General features: G+C 38.8%; 1 protein-coding gene across 7 annotated transcripts in view; it reads right to left on the bottom strand.

Annotated features, from left to right (window-relative positions):
* Nucleotides 1-318: 318 nt before the first annotated feature.
* The window catches only part of DYNC1I1 (dynein cytoplasmic 1 intermediate chain 1), a 602,472-nt gene continuing 583,186 nt past the window's right edge, over nt 319-19,604 (bottom strand). For all 7 annotated transcript variants that reach the window (XM_073677314.1, XM_073677309.1, XM_073677311.1 and 4 more), the window contains one exon: nt 319-687. In XM_073677314.1, the coding sequence (XP_073533415.1) occupies nt 580-687 (108 nt within the window). In that variant the 3' untranslated portion in view covers nt 319-579. The remainder of the gene's footprint in view (nt 688-19,604) is intronic.

The following is a 19,604-nucleotide window of genomic DNA, read 5'->3' as shown; positions in this document are numbered from 1 at the left end:
TTGAAAAAATAAAAAAAACAAGCAAACTTGGCCAAGTTGAGCTTACATGTGAATTGGGTAGGTTGGGCAACATTTATTGAAGGCGTTTGAGCACTTTAAGGGAGAGTTCTTCATCTTATTTGACTTCTAGTGCTACCTATCAAGTTGCTTGCCATTGCCTGCGCTATTGTGCTTGCAGGCACCCTCATTCCCATGTTTCGTAAGAATATTAATGTCTGGGGCTTGGAACAAACCAGCGCATGTGTCATTCTACCGGAGGAATAATTACGCATGGAGTTTTTTTGGGTTTTTTTGTATACGAATAATGATTGCTAGCTCTGATATACTTCATTTAATTAAAATATTGGCACACCGTGAAATAATTTGTAGACCAGAGAAAGACAGGAGAGGAGAAGTGTAGATCGCCTGCACAATATAGAGAGACGACAGGATGTCTCGGCTGCGTTGGGCACTGTTTTTAAACAAGAAGCTGAAGGTAGAAGAGGAGCGGCGTCGCTTTAAAAGATCACAGCAAAGTTAATGGAGAAATCGGTACATTCATTTATAGATACTGTGCAGGTTGTGGCATACATTGGGTGATTAGCTTGAGAGTTCTACGGCTTCTTCTTCCCCGTCGCCCCGATTGGCACGGATCTCAACCAAAGTACGGGCAAGCCGTCCCCATTCATCACTGTGCGGAACAGCAAACTGCAGAGACAGAAAAAGGAAAGTGATTTGATCTTTATACATCATCTGATCAGTAAAGAATTCTGGGAAGCTCTTCATTATGTCTAGTTAGGCAAGTCCTCACCAATAATGTGTAAATGAGTGCAATTATTTATGTATTCGTAGGCTTTCCATCCCAGACGCTACAGCTGCTCTTCTCCACCTGTGGAAGGGTGGGCTTGTTTGTCTGCCTGTTTCTTACCTTTTTAGAAGATTTTTAGGGCTGCTTACTCAGACTATCTACATTTTTTCGGGTCTTTTTTTTATACAAGATTTGAGAGAGGAAGTTTATTTTCCCTAGAATGAATGAATAGAACAATCTCTGGGAGCCGTACAATGGATCTCCAAATTTGCTCCTCCGTCATGATTTGTGAAGCCATCTATGGATGGAACGGTTTATTACAGGTCCGAGTCTTCTCCATTTAATAGAAATTGGCTCTTAATGGAGGTCAATTGGAGAAAAATGGTTCTCACTGGAGATTAAAAATGAGAAATCAATATGACTATAGGAAGAGGAGTAACTGCATGGTTTAGAAGGATCAAGAAGGTAAAATTTTGGCTTTGTTGTCCTCAAACACTTTGTAATTTTCCTGCAAGTCAACAATAGACTATTCAGACACAAACTAGATGAATAATATTTTACAAAATGATTAATCTAAAAGTTGACTCAAACAATTTTGGAAACTGTTATCCAGTATCTATTGCCTTAATCCTTTGACCCCAGTTGAGGAGGAACTGTCGCTTGCTAAAAAAAAATTGTGTGAAATCTCTTGTAACAACCCCGGAGCTCACCTGATTCTACTGTTCTTTTCTGGTTTGCGCTGCTTCACGCCATTGCAAAGACAATCACATTTAGTTTTTCTTGAGTGTAGCATGGGAAATCTTTCGCCGTTTAAGGAACGCCAACTTGGACTGCAAAGCAGAGACTTCACATACTGTGCTCCAGAAGAAGCAAATGTGAATCTCTCTTCAAAGGAGTGACAGAATCAGGGGAGCTGAAGGATTTTTCCAAGGTATTTCACTTAGAGGATCTGTCAGTTGCTCAGAAAAATTAATACAGTAGCAAAATTGAGAGCAAAATGGTGCCTATTCATTATATTCTGTTGTAATACTGCTTGAAATGTCAGGATATTTTGTGACTTGACGTTTTTACACTAGATCCACCAGCTTTTTAAAAGGTGGGCAGAAATAAGCCGTGAGGGAGGGGTGTAGTTGAGCGCGTCCGAAAAATTCATAATTTTTTACGCCACAAAAAGTGATGTAAATTACAACAAAAATGTATGGCCTGACTGGCATAGACGTCTTGCCGTAGCACATAACAGCTAAAAGTTTTTCCAAAATTAGTCAAGAGGTGAAACTTACTCTAGCACGCACACGTCACCAAGACTTGTATAAAATGGCAGTCTAGATGAATCTGGTGAATAATATACATATATAAAAGGTCCAATGAAGAGAATCTAAATTGTGATTGGTGCCATAAATTATAACAGATAAGTAGTATTTTATTGCCTGTGGTTACTGCTCAACCAAAGTACAAGCCAAGTTTCAGAAGAAGAAATTCGGCAGCAGCATTCCCCGATACTCAGCGTTCCGTAAACCAAAACCAAACGTCAGCATTTCTGCATCTTAACCCTCCCGTCACAGAACCGCTCCTTCCTTCATTTCACAGAGATGCATTACAATAAGTGTGCGATTACCGACCCTCCTCGGTCACTCACCCATCTGCTCTATGATGGAGCTGTTTGCAATGGGTCTTCTCAACTCTTCCATTACTCATACTCTGATCGAAGAGGTAAGGTTTCTCCTTGAGGGAGAGTGACATGCCAGGTCTGGCACGCCAATATGAGGAGACTTCCAACGCCTCGCATGCTCCTCTGGGAAATTAAATATGCAAATTGTCTCTTCAGAGAGGAAGAGGACTTGAACTCTAGAACCACCTACTGGAAGTGACAATCCTACAAAGTCGTTATAGACCCTTTAACGAGCCTTGAAATGATAAAAGCCAAACACTCTCAATAAGGAGAAACATTACCCCTTAGATCCCATTCTTAGCCTCTCACCCAGCCAAATCAGATCTCATAGTTTGTACTCACGAGGGGCAACACCCCGAAACACCGTGTCTGCAAATTGAGATTCTGATTTGGCTTTTACCCTAAGTAAAGTCCAGGTCTTCTTCCTCTCTGAAGAGACAATTTGGATATTAGTCTAACTCAAAATGTTTCACTGTTGGTTTATTTTTTGTTATATATCCTTTTTGAATTGTATTTACTGACTTTCTTCGATATACCAATAAGCAGAGATAAGAGCACTTCCAGGCTTCGTCTTGGGGAAGGTTGCAAAAATGGAACACCTTGGCCAACAACATTGTCTTGATTTAGGGTCTACCGAGTAGATATACTGAAGGAAGCCTACAAGAATGCATGGAGAAAGAAAAGATTCATGCAATCGCTCATCACGATCAGGCAGTACACAACCATTCTAAAAAGTGATGTTCGGAAGGACGAACCCCCTTACGTAAAACATTCAAACTTGGCAGGAGCTGTGGTAGAACCATATTGTGATGGGTGTGTCAGAAGTGACAGACAGTCGCCCTGCAGTTGGTTGCAGAAGATCTCTTCGTTGGCATTACAGACATCTTCTTAACTGTCTCGCCCTAGGATCCAGCGGCTACCTCCCTCCGTCTAATTGACACCCAGATTGGGTGTATAAATACTGGCTGTTGCTAGAGGGAGGTGCAGGTGATATTCACATGACCCCTTGTGAAGGCTTGGAGCAAGTGCAGTTCTTACTTCCTCTATGGTGCTAAGAGGACGTGTGTGCTATCTCTCTGAACTCGACTCAAGCTAAGCTACTTTCCTTGTGTCTGTCTCCCCTTGAGGTCTTTAGTTGTCAGTGGGGATCGACTAGCGCTCATCCCCCCTTCCCTATCCAGGGCCAAGAGCTAGGGAAATACAGGGATAGGTTCCTGTGCCATTGGTGAGGAATAGTGATGAGCGAGTATGTTTTGTTAACCCTTTCGCCGAGTATGCTCGGGCCGAGCACCGAGTTTTTACAGCTGCTCGGTGATGTTTGAATCGCTCCCGTGTGCATGATTTGCGACTGTTTGACAGGTTTAATACATGTGTGGAATGTCTATTTCTTACACATTCCTCACATGTATTAAAGATGTCAAACAGTCGCAAATCATGCACACGGGAGTGATTCAAACATAACACCGAGCAGCTGTAACTGCTCGCCCGAGCATACTCGGCGAAAGGGTTAACAAAACATACTCGCTCATCACTAGTGAGGAATAATATAATAATAATAATAATAATAATTTTTTATTTTTATAGCGCCAACATATTCCGCAGCACTTTACAAATTTTAGGGGGGCTTGTACAGACAATACAGAATAAGCATATCTCATATCGAAAGGAGTGAGGGCCCTGCTCGCAAGCTTACAGTCTATGAGGAAATGGGGGAGACACAAAAGGTAGAATGTACATATATTGTATAATGCAGCCTTGATATACTAAATAGGATAAATAATAATACATGGACTGGTCGCCAGCCAGTATGTGTGCAGTCCTGACCAAGGCTATTATGTGCATGGTTGGTATGAACCTGAAGTTGAAGAAGATTTTAATATGGGGGAAAGCTGGGATGGACAGAGTGTGTTTAGGCGATACGCCAGTCTAAAGAAATGGGTTTTTAGGGTCCACTTGAAACTGTGGGTATTGGGAACTAAATCGAACTGTCCTGGGTAATGCATTCCAGAGAATTGGCGCAGCAAGCGAGAAATCTTGGAGACGGGAGTGGGAAGTTCGGACTATGGAGGATTTTAGTTTTAAGTCACTGGCAGAACGGAGGGCACGTGTAGGGTGGTAGACTGAGACAAGGGAGGAGATGTAGGGGGGTACTGAAGCATGGAGCGCTTTGTGGGTAAGCGTGATAAGTTTAAATTGAACTCTATATTGGATGGGTAACCAATGCAATGACTGGCACAGGGAAGAGGCATCGGTGTAGCGGCTGGCGAGGAATATGATCCTGGCTGCTGCGTTAAGGACGGATTGGAGAGGGGAGAGTTTAGTAAGTGGGAGACCGATAAGTAGAGAGTTGCAGTAGTTCAGACGAGAATGAATAAGAGCTACAGTAAGAGTTTTTGCCGAGTCAAAGGTGAGAAAAGTCCTGATTCTTGAGATGTTTTTGAGGTGTAGATGACATGAACGAGCGAGTGATTTGATGTGAGGAGTGAAGGAAAGATCGGAATCAAAAATGACCCCAAGACAGCGGGCTTGTTGCTGGGGAGTAATGGTTGAGCCACAAACGGAAATGGCAATATCGGGCACAGGTAGGTTAGTGGAGGGAGGAAATACGAGTAGTTCAATTTTTGACAGATTCAGTTTTAGACAGAGGGAGGACATAATGTTAGACACAGCAGAAAGACAATCACTGGTCTTTTGGAGTAATGCAGGGGTGATGTCCGGAGCAGCGGTGTATAATTGGGTGTCATCAGCATAGAGATGGTACTGAAAACCAAATCTACTGATTGTTTGTCCAATAGGAGCGGTGTATAAGGAGAAAAGAAGGGGGCCTAGGACTGATCCTTGAGGAACCCTACAGTAAGAGGAAGGAGAGAGGAGGAGGAGCCGGCGAAAGACACAGAGAAGGAGCGCTCAGAGAGATAGGAGGAGAACCAGGAGAGAACAGTGTCCTTGAGGCCAATAGTGCGGAGCATAGCGAGGAGGAGCTGATGATCCACAGTGTCGAATGCTGCAGAGAGATCCAGGAGAATCAGAAGGGGGTAGTGATCATTATAGGGAGTAGGAACCAATATAGGGACGGTAGGGGAGCCAGGTTGATTGCAGATCAGCCTAGGAGGTCTCCACTTCCCCTTTCCCTAGTGTCTGGGCTCCCTTACCCCATCCCTTCGTGTCGCACTTTGTTACACACATCTTCCATGGATGAACCCTTACCGCACCTCTTGACCAACCAGCGTGCATAAGAAATGAGCACTCCGCACATTAACTTCTGGGTGCCGTTCACAGCAGGCAATTTTTTTGTACAGATGGAGCATTTCTTAAAATAACAAACCTAAGACGCAGCACGATTTCCCGCCACCTAACTATACAAGCTTAATGGCTTTTGATGCGTTAAGTGTTAACTTTCTGCATCACTGTATGTCCTCATCTCCAATCAGAAGCTACTGCAAAAAATGTCCCCCTGAGTAAGCTCTAACACCCAGAGGCTCGGAGGTGGTGTTCCACTTTAAGTATATTTTAATTATTTTATATGACTGAACATTGTTTGTTTAGAAACCACCTAAAAGCTGTTTTTTCACCAACTTTTTTTTTTTAGTTTGTCAGAAAATTTGTAAACGAGGGAATCGGCCAAACAATCTTCCCTCTGTCTGGCTGTACGGCACAGTCCTTATCCCTTCTACCTTCTGCGGAAAGAATCAGTCATGTTTCACCCTTGAAATTAATTTTCAACAACGACCTCCAGAAGATTTTCTTGTGTTTACAATGAAAATACAGCGAAAACTGTGAAAGTGACTTGGTTTAAATGAATGAGAACATCAAATATCCTGGAAAAAGCCGCCATATAGCGGAAAGGTTGGCAGCCGAGATCTCTGCGTATTTTATATGGTCAATGGGTTTCTGAAGAAATGGGGTAAAAAAATGTTCCCCTACACGCCGGCCTGTACTCCTGCGTCCGGCAGGGAGGCGTCATATACTCACATGGGAATGAGGGCACGGGACCCCAGTATAAACACCCTGAAGTGGTACATTGTGCAAACGCGCCCACTGTCAGCTCTCCTAGGACATCATACAATTTTCCTAATGGAAAAGTTTACTTTCCTGTTGTTAATGTTGGTCACCTACTTTGAAATCAGTTTTTTTTTTTACACTATTATTGTTTTTTTTTATTATTTGTTAATGATTATTTCAATTTTTCATATTAAAAACTATATTTAAAAAAACTGCAATATGAAGCACTAGATTAGCTCTGACTATTGACTTGTATAAAAGTATATTCTCTGATCTAGACAAAGATCATTCATTGTAGAGGAGGAGGAGGTGAGCTGTGACATTGCCTATTGTGAAGGGAGGATACTATGTTATCTACTGTATATAGAGGTGTTATCAGTCATTGTACAGGAGGAGGAGGTGAGCTGTGACGTCACCTATTGTGAATGGTGGATCCTGTGTTATCTGCTGTATATAGCGGTGTTATCAGTCATTGTACAGGAGGAGGTGAGCTGTGACATCACCTATTGTGAAGGGAGGATACCGTGTTATCGATCTATATATATAATATAGCTGTTATCAGTCATTACACATGAGGAGGATGAGGTGAGCTGTGACATCACCTATTGTGAATGGTGGATCCTGTGTTATCTACTGTATATAGAGGTGTTATCAGTCATTGTACAGGAGGAGGAGGAGGAGGTGACCTGTGACATCACCTTTTGTGAATGGTGGATCCTGTGTTATCTGCTGTATATAGCGGTGTTATCAGTCATTGTACAGGAGGAGGTGAGCTGTGACATCACCTATTGTGAAGGGAGGATACCGTGTTATCTATCCATATATATAATATAGCTGTTATCAGTCATTACACATGAGGAGGATGAGGTGAGCTGTGATATCACCTATTGTGAATGGTGGATCCTGTGTTATATGCTGTATATAGAGGTGTTATCAGTCATTGTACAGGAGGAGGATGAGGTGAGCTGTGATATCACCTATTGTGAATGGTGGATTCTGTGTTATCTAATGTATATAGAGGTGTTCTCAGTCATTGTACAGGAGGAGGTGACCTGTGACATCACCTATTGTGAATGGTGGATCCTGTGTTATCTACTATATAGAGTTATCAGTCATTGTACAGGAGGAGGAGGAGGAGGTGAGCTGTGACACCACCTATAGTGGATCTTGTGTTATCTGCTGTATATAGAGGTGTTATCATTCACAATAGGTGATGTTATAGCTTGAGCTTCTGCCTTGTAATCCAGTCTATGATAATGAGACTGATGAAAAGTCATCAATACAGTAGGTATGAGTCTCTAGTATTAGGCTTAGTTACCAGTGTGAAAATTTACGGTATATTTTTGAAAAAAAAAATTGTTTTATAAATTATATTTTAAAAAGTTTTATGAAGTTGATGTCTCCAAGAGTGCACCGCTCCCGGCCCTCCGTGTCCTGTCTTCTCGGGCACAGTTCTGACCGTTCTGCCAGCGGCTGGGTCGCACCACGGGTCCAAACTCTGCTCTCTACCATGCAGCCAGCACGGGAAAATTGCAGGGGGACCGTGACTGGCCAGATCCTGTGAACTGGCCAGCGTACAGCATCTTCATCAAGGTGGCCGGTAGCCTTGGCAAAGACACCATGAAATTAAAAATCTCTCTGTTCTTGAGAACGATTTTTAAGAGGGTTTACGTTGTTTTTGCAATTTTTTTTTTATCCATTTCTGAACTGGAGATAACACTGATAAATGTGCCCTAAACATATATATATATATTTTGGCACCTTCCCTTTAAAGGAACTGCCCTTTAGAAGATGAGCGTTACATTGTGGCTACGTAACACGCTGCCCTATGAGCTCCACATCCCGCTTCGTCCCCCTCCACCTGGTCAGGTTTCCTATGACGGTGGTATATAATGGGATCATCGTTTGTAGTAAGCGCATCGTTAATTCTATATGTGTTAGAGCGTTCCTGCCAAGCGCACTTCACGAGGCGGCCAAGATATATTAACCCCGTCTCGGATGCCAGCACTGACTCAAGGACCTCAGTGTGATGATGTTATGACAACAATGTACACATTTTGGTTGAAGGCGCAGGCTGTGCCAGTCGTGGCCGGAGTGTCGCAGAACTTTTACAGAACTTTGAGTTGTCGGGTGGGAGGATCGGCCCCTGATTATTGCTCTCCGGAGCCCGATTAATCATGGATTGAGGTCAGAGCCGATAGGATGAGACCAGTTATTTATAGAGCAGGGAGTGGCGGTCCGCACCCGGCCAGTAATTCCAAGACTGACCATGTATCATCATGAGACATTTTTGGCATCGATTGTCCACCATGGGAGAACTTCACCGACCCCTAAGGAATGCGCTGATTATGTTGTCGATGACTCGGCCGCACCAGTGATTGATGGGCTCTGATCAAATGTTTACAGCGCGCCGAGGATTACAAGTGTCTGAAGCCACTTTTCCATCTTGCGTCGCTCTTCCCGATGCAATCAGATTCCATAGACGTCTATTAATGTCTCAGTTTAACATAGAAGTAAGAGAACTTAGAACAACGTCGCATCAGACGGCTAATGGCTGCAATACACAGCAGCAGGAAAGCATGCTGGCATTACATATAAAGGGAAAGAGGGTGTGGTACAAGTGCCAGAATAGTGAGCGCAGCTCTGGAGTATAATGCAGGATGTAACTCAGGATCAGTAATGTAATGTATGTACACTGTGACTCCACCAGCAGAATAGTGAGTGCAGCTCTGGAGTATAATACAGGATGTAACTCAACATCAGTAATGTAATGTATGTACACAGTGACTGCACCAGCAGAATAGTGAGTGCAGCTCTGGAGTATAATACAGGATGGAACTCAGGATCAGTAATGTAATGTATGTACACAGTGACTGCACCAGCAGAATAGTGAGTGCAGCTCTGGAGTATAATGCAGGATGTAACTCAGGATCAGTAATGTAATGTATGTGCACAGTGACTGCACCAGCAGAATAGTGAGTGCAGCTCTGGAGTATAATACAGGATGTAACTCAGGATCAGTACAGGATAGGTAATGTAATGTATGTGCACAGTGACTGCACCAGCAGAATAGTGAGTGCAGCTCTGGAGTATAATATAGGAGGTAACTCAGGATCAGTAATGTAATGTATGTACACAGTGACTGCACCAGCAGAATAGTGAGTGCAGCTCTGGAGTATAATACAAGATGTAACTCAGGATCAGTAATGTAATGTATGTACACAGTGACTGCACCAGCAGAATAGTGAGTGCAGCTCTGGAGTATAATACAGGAGGTAACTCAGGATCAGTTAAGGATAAGTAATGTAATATATGTACACAGTGAGTGCACCAGCATAATAGTGAGTGCAGCTCTGGAGTATAATACAGGAGGTAACTCACGATCAGTGCAGGATCAGTAATATAATGTATGTGCACAGTGACTGCACCAGCAGAATAGTGAGTGCAGCTCTGGAGTATAATACAGGATGTAACTCAGGATCAGCACAGGATCAGGACCAGCAGAATAGTAAGTGCAGCTCTGGAGTATAATTCAGGATGTAACTCAGGATCAGTGCAGGATCAGTAATGTAATGTATGTACACAGTGACTGCACCAGCAGAATAGGGAGTGCAGCTCTGGAGTATAATACAGGATGTAACTCAGGATCAGTAATGTAATGTATGTACACAGTGACTGCACCAGCAGAATAGTGAGTGCAGCTCTAAAGTATAATACAGGATGTAACTCAGGATCAGTAATGTAATGCATGTACACAGTGACTGTACCAGCAGAATAGTGAGTGTTGCTCTGGAGTATAATACAGGAGGGGTAACTCAGGATCAGTAATGTAATGTATGTACACAGTGACTGTACCAGCAGAATAGTGAGTGCAGCTCTGGAGTATAATACAGGATGTAACTCAGGATCAGTAATGTAATGTATGTACACTGTGACTCCACCAGCAGAATAGTGAGTGCAGCTCTGGAGTATAATACAGGATGTAACTCGGGATCAGTACAGGATCAGTAATGTAATGTATGTACACAGTGACTGCACCAGCAGAATAGTGAGTGCAGCTCTAAAGTATAATACAGGATGTAACTCAGGATCAGTAATGTAATGCATGTATACAGTGACTGTACCAGCAGAATAGTGAGTGCTGCTCTGGAGTATAATACAGGAGGGGTAACTCAGGATCAGTAATGTAATGTATGTACACAGTGACTGCACCAGCAGAATAGTGAGTGCAGCTCTGGAGTATAATACAGGATGTAACTCAGGATCAGTAATGTAATGTATGTACACAGTGACTGCACCAGCAGAATAGTGAGCGCAGCTCTGGAGTATAATACAGGAGGTAACTCAGGATCAGTTAAGGATAAGTAATGTAATATATGTACACAGTGAGTGCACCAGCATAATAGTGAGTGCAGCTCTGGAGTATAATACAGGAGGTAACTCAGGATCAGTAATGTAATGTATGTACAGTGACTGCACCAGCAGAATAGTGAGTGCAGCTCTGGAGTATAATACAGGATGTAACTCAGGATCAGCACAGGATCAGGACCAGCAGAATAGTAAGTGCAGCTCTGGAGTATAATTCAGGATGTAACTCAGGATCAGTGCAGGATCAGTAATGTAATGTATGTACACAGTGACTGCACCAGCAGAATAGGGAGTGCAGCTCTGGAGTATAATACAGGATGTAACTCTGGATCAGTAATGTAATGTATGTACACAGTGACTGCACCAGCAGAATAGTGAGTGCAGCTCTAAAGTATAATACAGGATGTAACTCAGGATCAGTAATGTAATGCATGTACACAGTGACTGTACCAGCAGAATAGTGAGTGTTGCTCTGGAGTATAATACAGGAGGGGTAACTCAGGATCAGTAATGTAATGTATGTACACAGTGACTGCACCAGCAGAATAGTGAGTGCAGCTCTGGAGTATAATACAGGATGTAACTCAGGATCAGTAATGTAATGTATGTACACTGTGACTCCACCAGCAGAATAGTGAGTGCAGCTCTGGAGTATAATACAGGATGTAACTCGGGATCAGTACAGGATCAGTAATGTAATGTATGTACACAGTGACTGCACCAGCAGAATAGTGAGTGCAGCTCTAAAGTATAATACAGGATGTAACTCAGGATCAGTAATGTAATGCATGTACACAGTGACTGTACCAGCAGAATAGTGAGTGCTGCTCTGGAGTATAATACAGGAGGGGTAACTCAGGATCAGTAATGTAATGTATGTACACAGTGACTGCACCAGCAGAATAGTGAGTGCAGCTCTGGAGTATAATACAGGATGTAACTCAGGATCAGTAATGTAATGTATGTACACAGTGACTGCACCAGCAGAATAGTGAGCGCAGCTCTGGAGTATAATACAGGAGGTAACTCAGGATCAGTTAAGGATAAGTAATGTAATATATGTACACAGTGAGTGCACCAGCAGAATAGTGAGTGCAGCTCTAAAGTATAATACAGGATGTAACTCAGGATCAGTAATGTAATGTATGTACATAGTGACTGCACCAGCATAATAGTGACTGCAGCTCTGGAGTATAATACAGGAGGTAACTCAGGATCAGTAATGTATGTACACTCCGTATCTCTGACCTATACTATCAATGTACCTGGATTTCGTCTCTCACACCCCGGTATTGGTCCTGACTTCTGGTTCTGATGTTCGCGGCTCATGTGAGGCAGGTAACATTACAGTTTCTCTGTGATCTTCCCCCTTCTCTCTTGTTAGTTTTGTGTGTGGAGCGCACGCTCCTGAGCCGTCTATGGAAACACAGCTGTGAAATCGTAAGATTCAGAACTGAATGGAATTACCAACCATAAAAACAAACGTTTAACAGTAATTAAGGATCCTGCCGTAATGTAAAATACTATTCGAAGCGACATCTGAACAGCGTAAAGAATAGGGGAATGACTGCCAACGAAGGATCGACTTACCGATCAGGCTGTGGGACTGCGTTAGAGGGGCAAAGGGGGGATCTAGGGACATAGAAATGGATGAGTTGACATCTTGGTCTTCAATATCTACAGACTCCTAATAATCACAAACCTGTGGTCAAAAGTGACAACCACAGATGATGGAAGCTGGAGCACGGCACAGACACAATGTACTCACCTAGACAAGTCTTAGACCACATTCACATGGATGAATTGTGTCTATTTTGGCTTCCATTTTAGACCTGGAGTTGGACCTCTCATGGACCTTTTGAACCAGAATTCTATCGTCATGCTCTCAAGTAAAGCCATAATAAGGCTGGTAATCAAGGAAATAATACCGCTATATTAATACGACCTGACTCAAAGGTTTGGATTTACATTGTTGAAGGACAAAGGGGGGAAAAAAAACATTAAAAAAATGTAAAAAATATTGATAAATTTACATTATTTATACACCAAAACGCCACTTGTATAAGCATCAACTGATCCCGCTAAACACAACACAAGCTAAAAAGACAAACTAATAAAAAGAAAATGATGGCCACAAAAAGACCAATGCTAAAGTACATTTTCCCATAAATAAACTTCTTTTTGAACAAAAGTACTAGAATGTAAGAAAAAGAGTACACATTAGTATAGTAGTTATATTCTTGTACATAGGTGCAGTATTATAGTAGTTATATTCTTGTACATAGAGGGCAGTATTATAGTAGTTATATTCTTGTACATAGGGGGCAGTATTATAGTAGTTATATTCTTGTACATAGGGAGCAGTATTATAGTAGTTATATTCTTGTACATAGGGGCAGTATTATAGTAGTTATATTCTTGTACATAGGGAGCAGTATTATAGTAGTTATATTCTTGTACATAGGAGCAGTATTATAGTAGTTATATTCGTGTACATAGGTGGCAGTATTATAGTAGTTATATTCTTGTACATAGGGGCAGTATTATAGTAGTTATATTCTTGTACATAGGGGCAGTATTATAGTAGTTATATTCTTGTACATAGGGGTAGTATTATAGTAGTTATATTCTTGTACATAGGGGGCAGTATTTTAGTAGTTATATTCTTGTACATAGGGGGCAGTATTATAGTAGTTATATTCTTGTACATAGGGGGCAGTATTATAGTAGTTATATTCTTGTACATAGGGGGCAGTATTATAGTAGTTATATTCTTGTACATAGGGAGCAGTATTATAGTAGTCATATTCTTGTACATAGGGGCAGTATTATAGTAGTTATATTCTTGTACATAGGGGCAGTATTATAGTAGTTATATTCTTGTGTATAGGGGGCAGTATTATAGTAGTTATATTCTTGTACATAGGGGGCAGTATTATAGTAGTTATATTCTTGTATATAGGGGGCAGTATTATAGTAGTTATATTCTTGTACATAGGAGCAGTATTATAGTAGTTATATTCTTGTATATAGGGGGCAGTATTATAGTAGTTATATTCTTGTACATAGGAGCAGTATTATAGTAGTTATATTCTTGTACATAGGAGCAGTATTATAGTAGTTATATTCTTGTGTATAGGGGGCAGTATTATAGTAGTTATATTCTTGTACATAGGGGCAGTATTATAGTAGTTATATTCTTGTGTATAGGGGGCAGTATTATAGTAGTTATATTCTTGTACATAGGGGGCAGTATTATAGTAGTTATATTCTTGTATATAGGGGGCAGTATTATAGTAGTTATATTCTTGTACATAGGAGCAGTATTATAGTAGTTATATTGTTGTATATAGGGGGCAGTATTATAGTAGTTATATTCTTGTACATAGGGGCAGTATTATAGTAGTTATATTCTTGTGTATAGGGGGCAGTATTATAGTAGTTATATTCTTGTACATAGGGGGCAGTATTATAGTAGTTATATTCTTGTATATAGGGGGCAGTATTATAGTAGTTATATTCTTGTACATAGGAGCAGTATTATAGTAGTTATATTCTTGTATATAGGGGGCAGTATTATAGTAGTTATATTCTTGTACATAGGAGCAGTATTATAGTAGTTATATTCTTGGACATAGGGGCAGTATTATAGTAGTTATATTCTTGTACATAGGGAGCAGTATTATAGTAGTTATATTCTTGTACATAGGAGCAGTATTATAGTAGTTATATTCGTGTACATAGGTGGCAGTATTATAGTAGTTATATTCTTGTACATAGGGGCAGTATTATAGTAGTTATATTCTTGTACATAGGGGCAGTATTATAGTAGTTATATTCTTGTACATAGGGGTAGTATTATAGTAGTTATATTCTTGTACATAGGGGGCAGTATTTTAGTAGTTATATTCTTGTACATAGGGGGCAGTATTATAGTAGTTATATTCTTGTACATAGGGGGCAGTATTATAGTAGTTATATTCTTGTACATAGGGGGCAGTATTATAGTAGTTATATTCTTGTACATAGGGAGCAGTATTATAGTAGTCATATTCTTGTACATAGGGGCAGTATTATAGTAGTCATATTCTTGTACATAGGGGCAGTATTATAGTAGTTATATTCTTGTGTATAGGGGGCAGTATTATAGTAGTTATATTCTTGTACATAGGGGGCAGTATTATAGTAGTTATATTCTTGTATATAGGGGGCAGTATTATAGTAGTTATATTCTTGTACATAGGAGCAGTATTATAGTAGTTATATTCTTGTATATAGGGGGCAGTATTATAGTAGTTATATTCTTGTACATAGGAGCAGTATTATAGTAGTTATATTCTTGTACATAGGAGCAGTATTATAGTAGTTATATTCTTGTGTATAGGGGGCAGTATTATAGTAGTTATATTCTTGTACATAGGGGCAGTATTATAGTAGTTATATTCTTGTGTATAGGGGGCAGTATTATAGTAGTTATATTCTTGTACATAGGGGGCAGTATTATAGTAGTTATATTCTTGTATATAGGGGGCAGTATTATAGTAGTTATATTCTTGTACATAGGAGCAGTATTATAGTAGTTATATTCTTGTATATAGGGGGCAGTATTATAGTAGTTATATTCTTGTACATAGGGGCAGTATTATAGTAGTTATATTCTTGTGTATAGGGGGCAGTATTATAGTAGTTATATTCTTGTACATAGGGGGCAGTATTATAGTAGTTATATTCTTGTATATAGGGGGCAGTATTATAGTAGTTATATTCTTGTACATAGGAGCAGTATTATAGTAGTTATATTCTTGTATATAGGGGGCAGTATTATAGTAGTTATATTCTTGTACATAGGAGCAGTATTATAGTAGTTATATTCTTGGACATAGGGGCAGTATTATAGTAGTTATATTCTTGTATATAGGAGCAGTATTATAGTAGTTATATTCTTGTACATAGGGGGCAGTATTATAGTAGTTATATTCTTGTACATAGGGGCAGTATTATAGTAGTTATATTCTTGTACATAGGAGCAGTATTATAGTAGTTATATTCATGTACATAGGAGCAGTATTATAGTAGTTATATTCTTGTACATAGGGGGCAGTATTATAGTAGTTATATTCTTGTACATAGGGGGCAGTATTATAGTAGTTATATTCTTGTACATAGGGGCAGTATTATAGCAGTTATATTCTTGTACATAGGAGCAGTAGTATAGTAGTTATATTCTTGTACATAGGGGCAGTATTATAGTAGTTATATTTTTGTACATAAGGGACAGTATTATAGTAGTTATATTCATGTACATAGGAGAAATATTATAGTAGCTATATTCTTGTACATAGGGGGCAGTATTATAGTAGTTATATTCTTGTACATAGGAGCAGTATTATAGTAGTTATATTCTTGCAAATTGGAGCAGTATTATAGTAGTTATATTCTTGTACATAGGGGACAGTATTATAGTAGTAATATTCTTGTACATAGGGGGCAGTATTATAGTAGTTATATTCTTGTACATAGGGAGCAGTATTATAGCAGTCATATTCTTGTACATAGGGGCAGTATTATAGTAGTTTTATTCTTGTACATAGGGGGCAGTATTATAGTAGTTATATTCTTGTACATAGGGAGCAGTATTATAGTAGTCACATTCTTGTACATAGGGGCAGTATTATAGTAGTTATATTCTTGTACATAGGAGCAGTATTATAGTAGTTATATGCTTGTACATAGGGGGCAGTATTATAGTAGTTATATTCTTGTACATAGGGGCAGTATTATAGTAGTTATATTCTTGTACATAGGGAGCAGTATTATAGTAGTTATATTCTTGTATATAGGGGGCAGTATTATAGTAGTTATATTCTTGTACATAGGAGCAGTATTATAGTAGTTATATTCTTGTATATAGGGGGCAGTATTATAGTAGTTATATTCTTGTACATAGGAGCAGTATTATAGTAGTTATATTCTTGTATATAGGGGGCAGTATTATAGTAGTTATATTCTTGTACATAGGGAGCAGTATTATAGTAGTTATATTCTTGTACATAGGGAGCAGTATTATAGTAGTCATATTCTTGTACATAGGGGCAGTATTATAGTAGTTATATTATTGTATATAGGGGGCAGTATTATAGTAGTTATATTCTTGTATATAGGGGGCAGTATTATAGTAGTTATATTCTTGTACATAGGGAGCAGTATTATAGTAGTTATATTCTTGTACATAGGGAGCAGTATTATAGTAGTTATATTCTTGTACATAGGGGGCAGTATTATAGTAGTTATATTCTTGTACATAGGAGCAGTATTATAGTAGTTATATTCTTGTATATAGGGGGCAGTATTATAGTAGTTATATTCTTGTACATAGGAGCAGTATTATAGTAGTTATATTCTTGTACATAGGAGCAGTATTATAGTAGTTATATTCTTGTACATAGGGGCAGTATTATAGCAGTTCTATTCTTGTACATAGGAGCAGTAGTATAGTAGTTATATTCTTGTACATAGGGGCAGTATTATAGTAGTTATATTCTTGTACATAAGGGACAGTATTATAGTAGTTATATTCTTGTACATAGGAGAAATATTATAGTAGCTATATTCTTGTACATAGGGGACAGTATTATAGTAGTTATATTCTTGTACATAGGAGGCAGTATTATAGTAGTTATATTCTTGTACATAGGGGGCAGTATTATAGTAGTTATATTCTTGTACATAGGAGGCAGTATTATAGTAGTTATATTCTTGTACATAGGGGGCAGTATTATAGTAGTTATATTCTTGTACATAGGGGGCAGTATTAGTAGTTATATTCTTGTACAAAGAGGGCAGTATTATAGTAGTTATATTCTTGTACATAAGGGACAGTATTATAGTAGTTATATTCTTGTACATAGGGACAGTATTATAGTAGTTATATTCTTGTACATAGGAGCAGTATTATAGTAGTTATATTCTTGTATATAGGGGCAGTATTATAGTAGTTATATTCTTGTACATAGGAGCAGTATTATAGTAGTTATATTCTTGTATATAGGGGGCAGTATTATAGTAGTTATATTCTTGTACATAGGAGCAGTATTATAGTAGTTATATTCTTGTATATAGGGGGCAGTATTATAGTAGTTATATTCTTGTACATAGGGGCAGTATTATAGTAGTTATATTCTTGTATATAGGGGGCAGTATTATAGTAGTTATATTCTTGTATATAGGGGGCAGTATTATAGTAGTTATATTCTTGTACATAGGGAGCAGTATTATAGTAGTTATATTCTTGTATATAGGGGGCAGTATTATAGTAGTTATATTCTTGTACATAGGAGCAGTATTATAGTAGTTATATTCTTGTACATAGGAGCAGTATTATAGCAGTTATATTCTTGTACATTGGAGCAGTAGTATAGTAGTTATATTCTTGTACATAGGGGCAGTATTATAGTAGTTATATTCTTGTACATAAGGGACAGTATTATAGTAGTTATATTCTTGTACATAGGAGAAATATTATAGTAGCTATATTGTTGTACATAGGGGGCAGTATTATAGTAGTTATATTCTTGCACATTGGAGCAGTATTATAGTAGTTATATTCTTGTACATAGGAGCAGTATTATAGCAGTTATATTCTTGTACATAGGGGACAGTATTATAGTAGTAATATTCTTGTACATAGGGGGCAGCATTATAGTAGTTATATTCTTGTACATAGGGGGCAGTATTATAGTAGTTATATTCTTGTACATAGGGGGCAGTATTATAGTAGTTATATTCTTGTACATAGGGGGCAGTATTAGTAGTTATATTCTTGTACATAGGGGGCAGTATTATAGTAGTTATATTCTTGTACATAGGGGGCAGTATTATAGTAGTTATATTCTTGTACAAAGAGGGCAGTATTATAGTAGTTATATTCTTGTACATAAGGGACAGTATTATAGTAGTTATATTCTTGTACATAGGGGGCAGTATTATAGTAGTTATATTCTTGTACATAGGGGGCAGTATTATAGTAGTTATATTCTTGTACATAGGGGGCAGTATTATAGTAGTTATATTCTTGTACATAGGGGGCAGTATTATAGTAGTTATATTCTTGTATATAGGAGCAGTATTATAGTAGTTATATTCTTGTATATAGGAGCAGTATTATAGTAGTTATATTCTTGTTCATAGGGAGTAGTATTATAGTAGTTATATTCTTGTACATAGGGAGCAGTATTATAGTAGTTATATTCTTGTACATAGGGAGCAGTATTATAGTAGTTCTATTCTTGTACATAAGGGACAGTATTATAGTAGTTCTATTCTTGTACATAGGGACAGTATTATAGTAGTTATATTCGTGTACATAGGGACAGTATTATAGTAGTTATATTCTTGTACATAGGAGCAGTATTATAGTAGTTATATTCTTGTACATAGGAGCAGTATTATAGTAGTTATATTCTTGTACATAGGAGCAGTATTATAGTAGTTATATTCTTGTACATAGGAGCAGTATTATAGTAGTTACATTCTTGTACATAGGAGCAGTATTATAGTAGTTATATGCTTGTACATAGGAGGCAGTATTATAGTAGTTATATTCTTGTACATAAGGGACAGTATTATAGTAGTTCTATTCTTGTACATAGGGACAGTATTATAGTAGTTATATTCGTGTACATAGGGACAGTATTATAGTAAAAACAGACAGCATAGCCAGAACAATAGACAGAATTTTTAGAAAATAGCAAAAGGCAATGGTACTCACCAGCCAAGGTT

This window comes from Phyllobates terribilis, unplaced genomic scaffold, assembly GCF_046119375.1.
Source record: "Phyllobates terribilis strain yellow unplaced genomic scaffold, ASM4611937v1 Scaffold_4__5_contigs__length_816908805, whole genome shotgun sequence".
Lineage (NCBI taxonomy): Eukaryota > Metazoa > Chordata > Amphibia > Anura > Dendrobatidae > Phyllobates > Phyllobates terribilis.
Note: the sequence above shows the minus strand (reverse complement) of the source record. Positions and strands in the feature narration are given on the sequence as shown.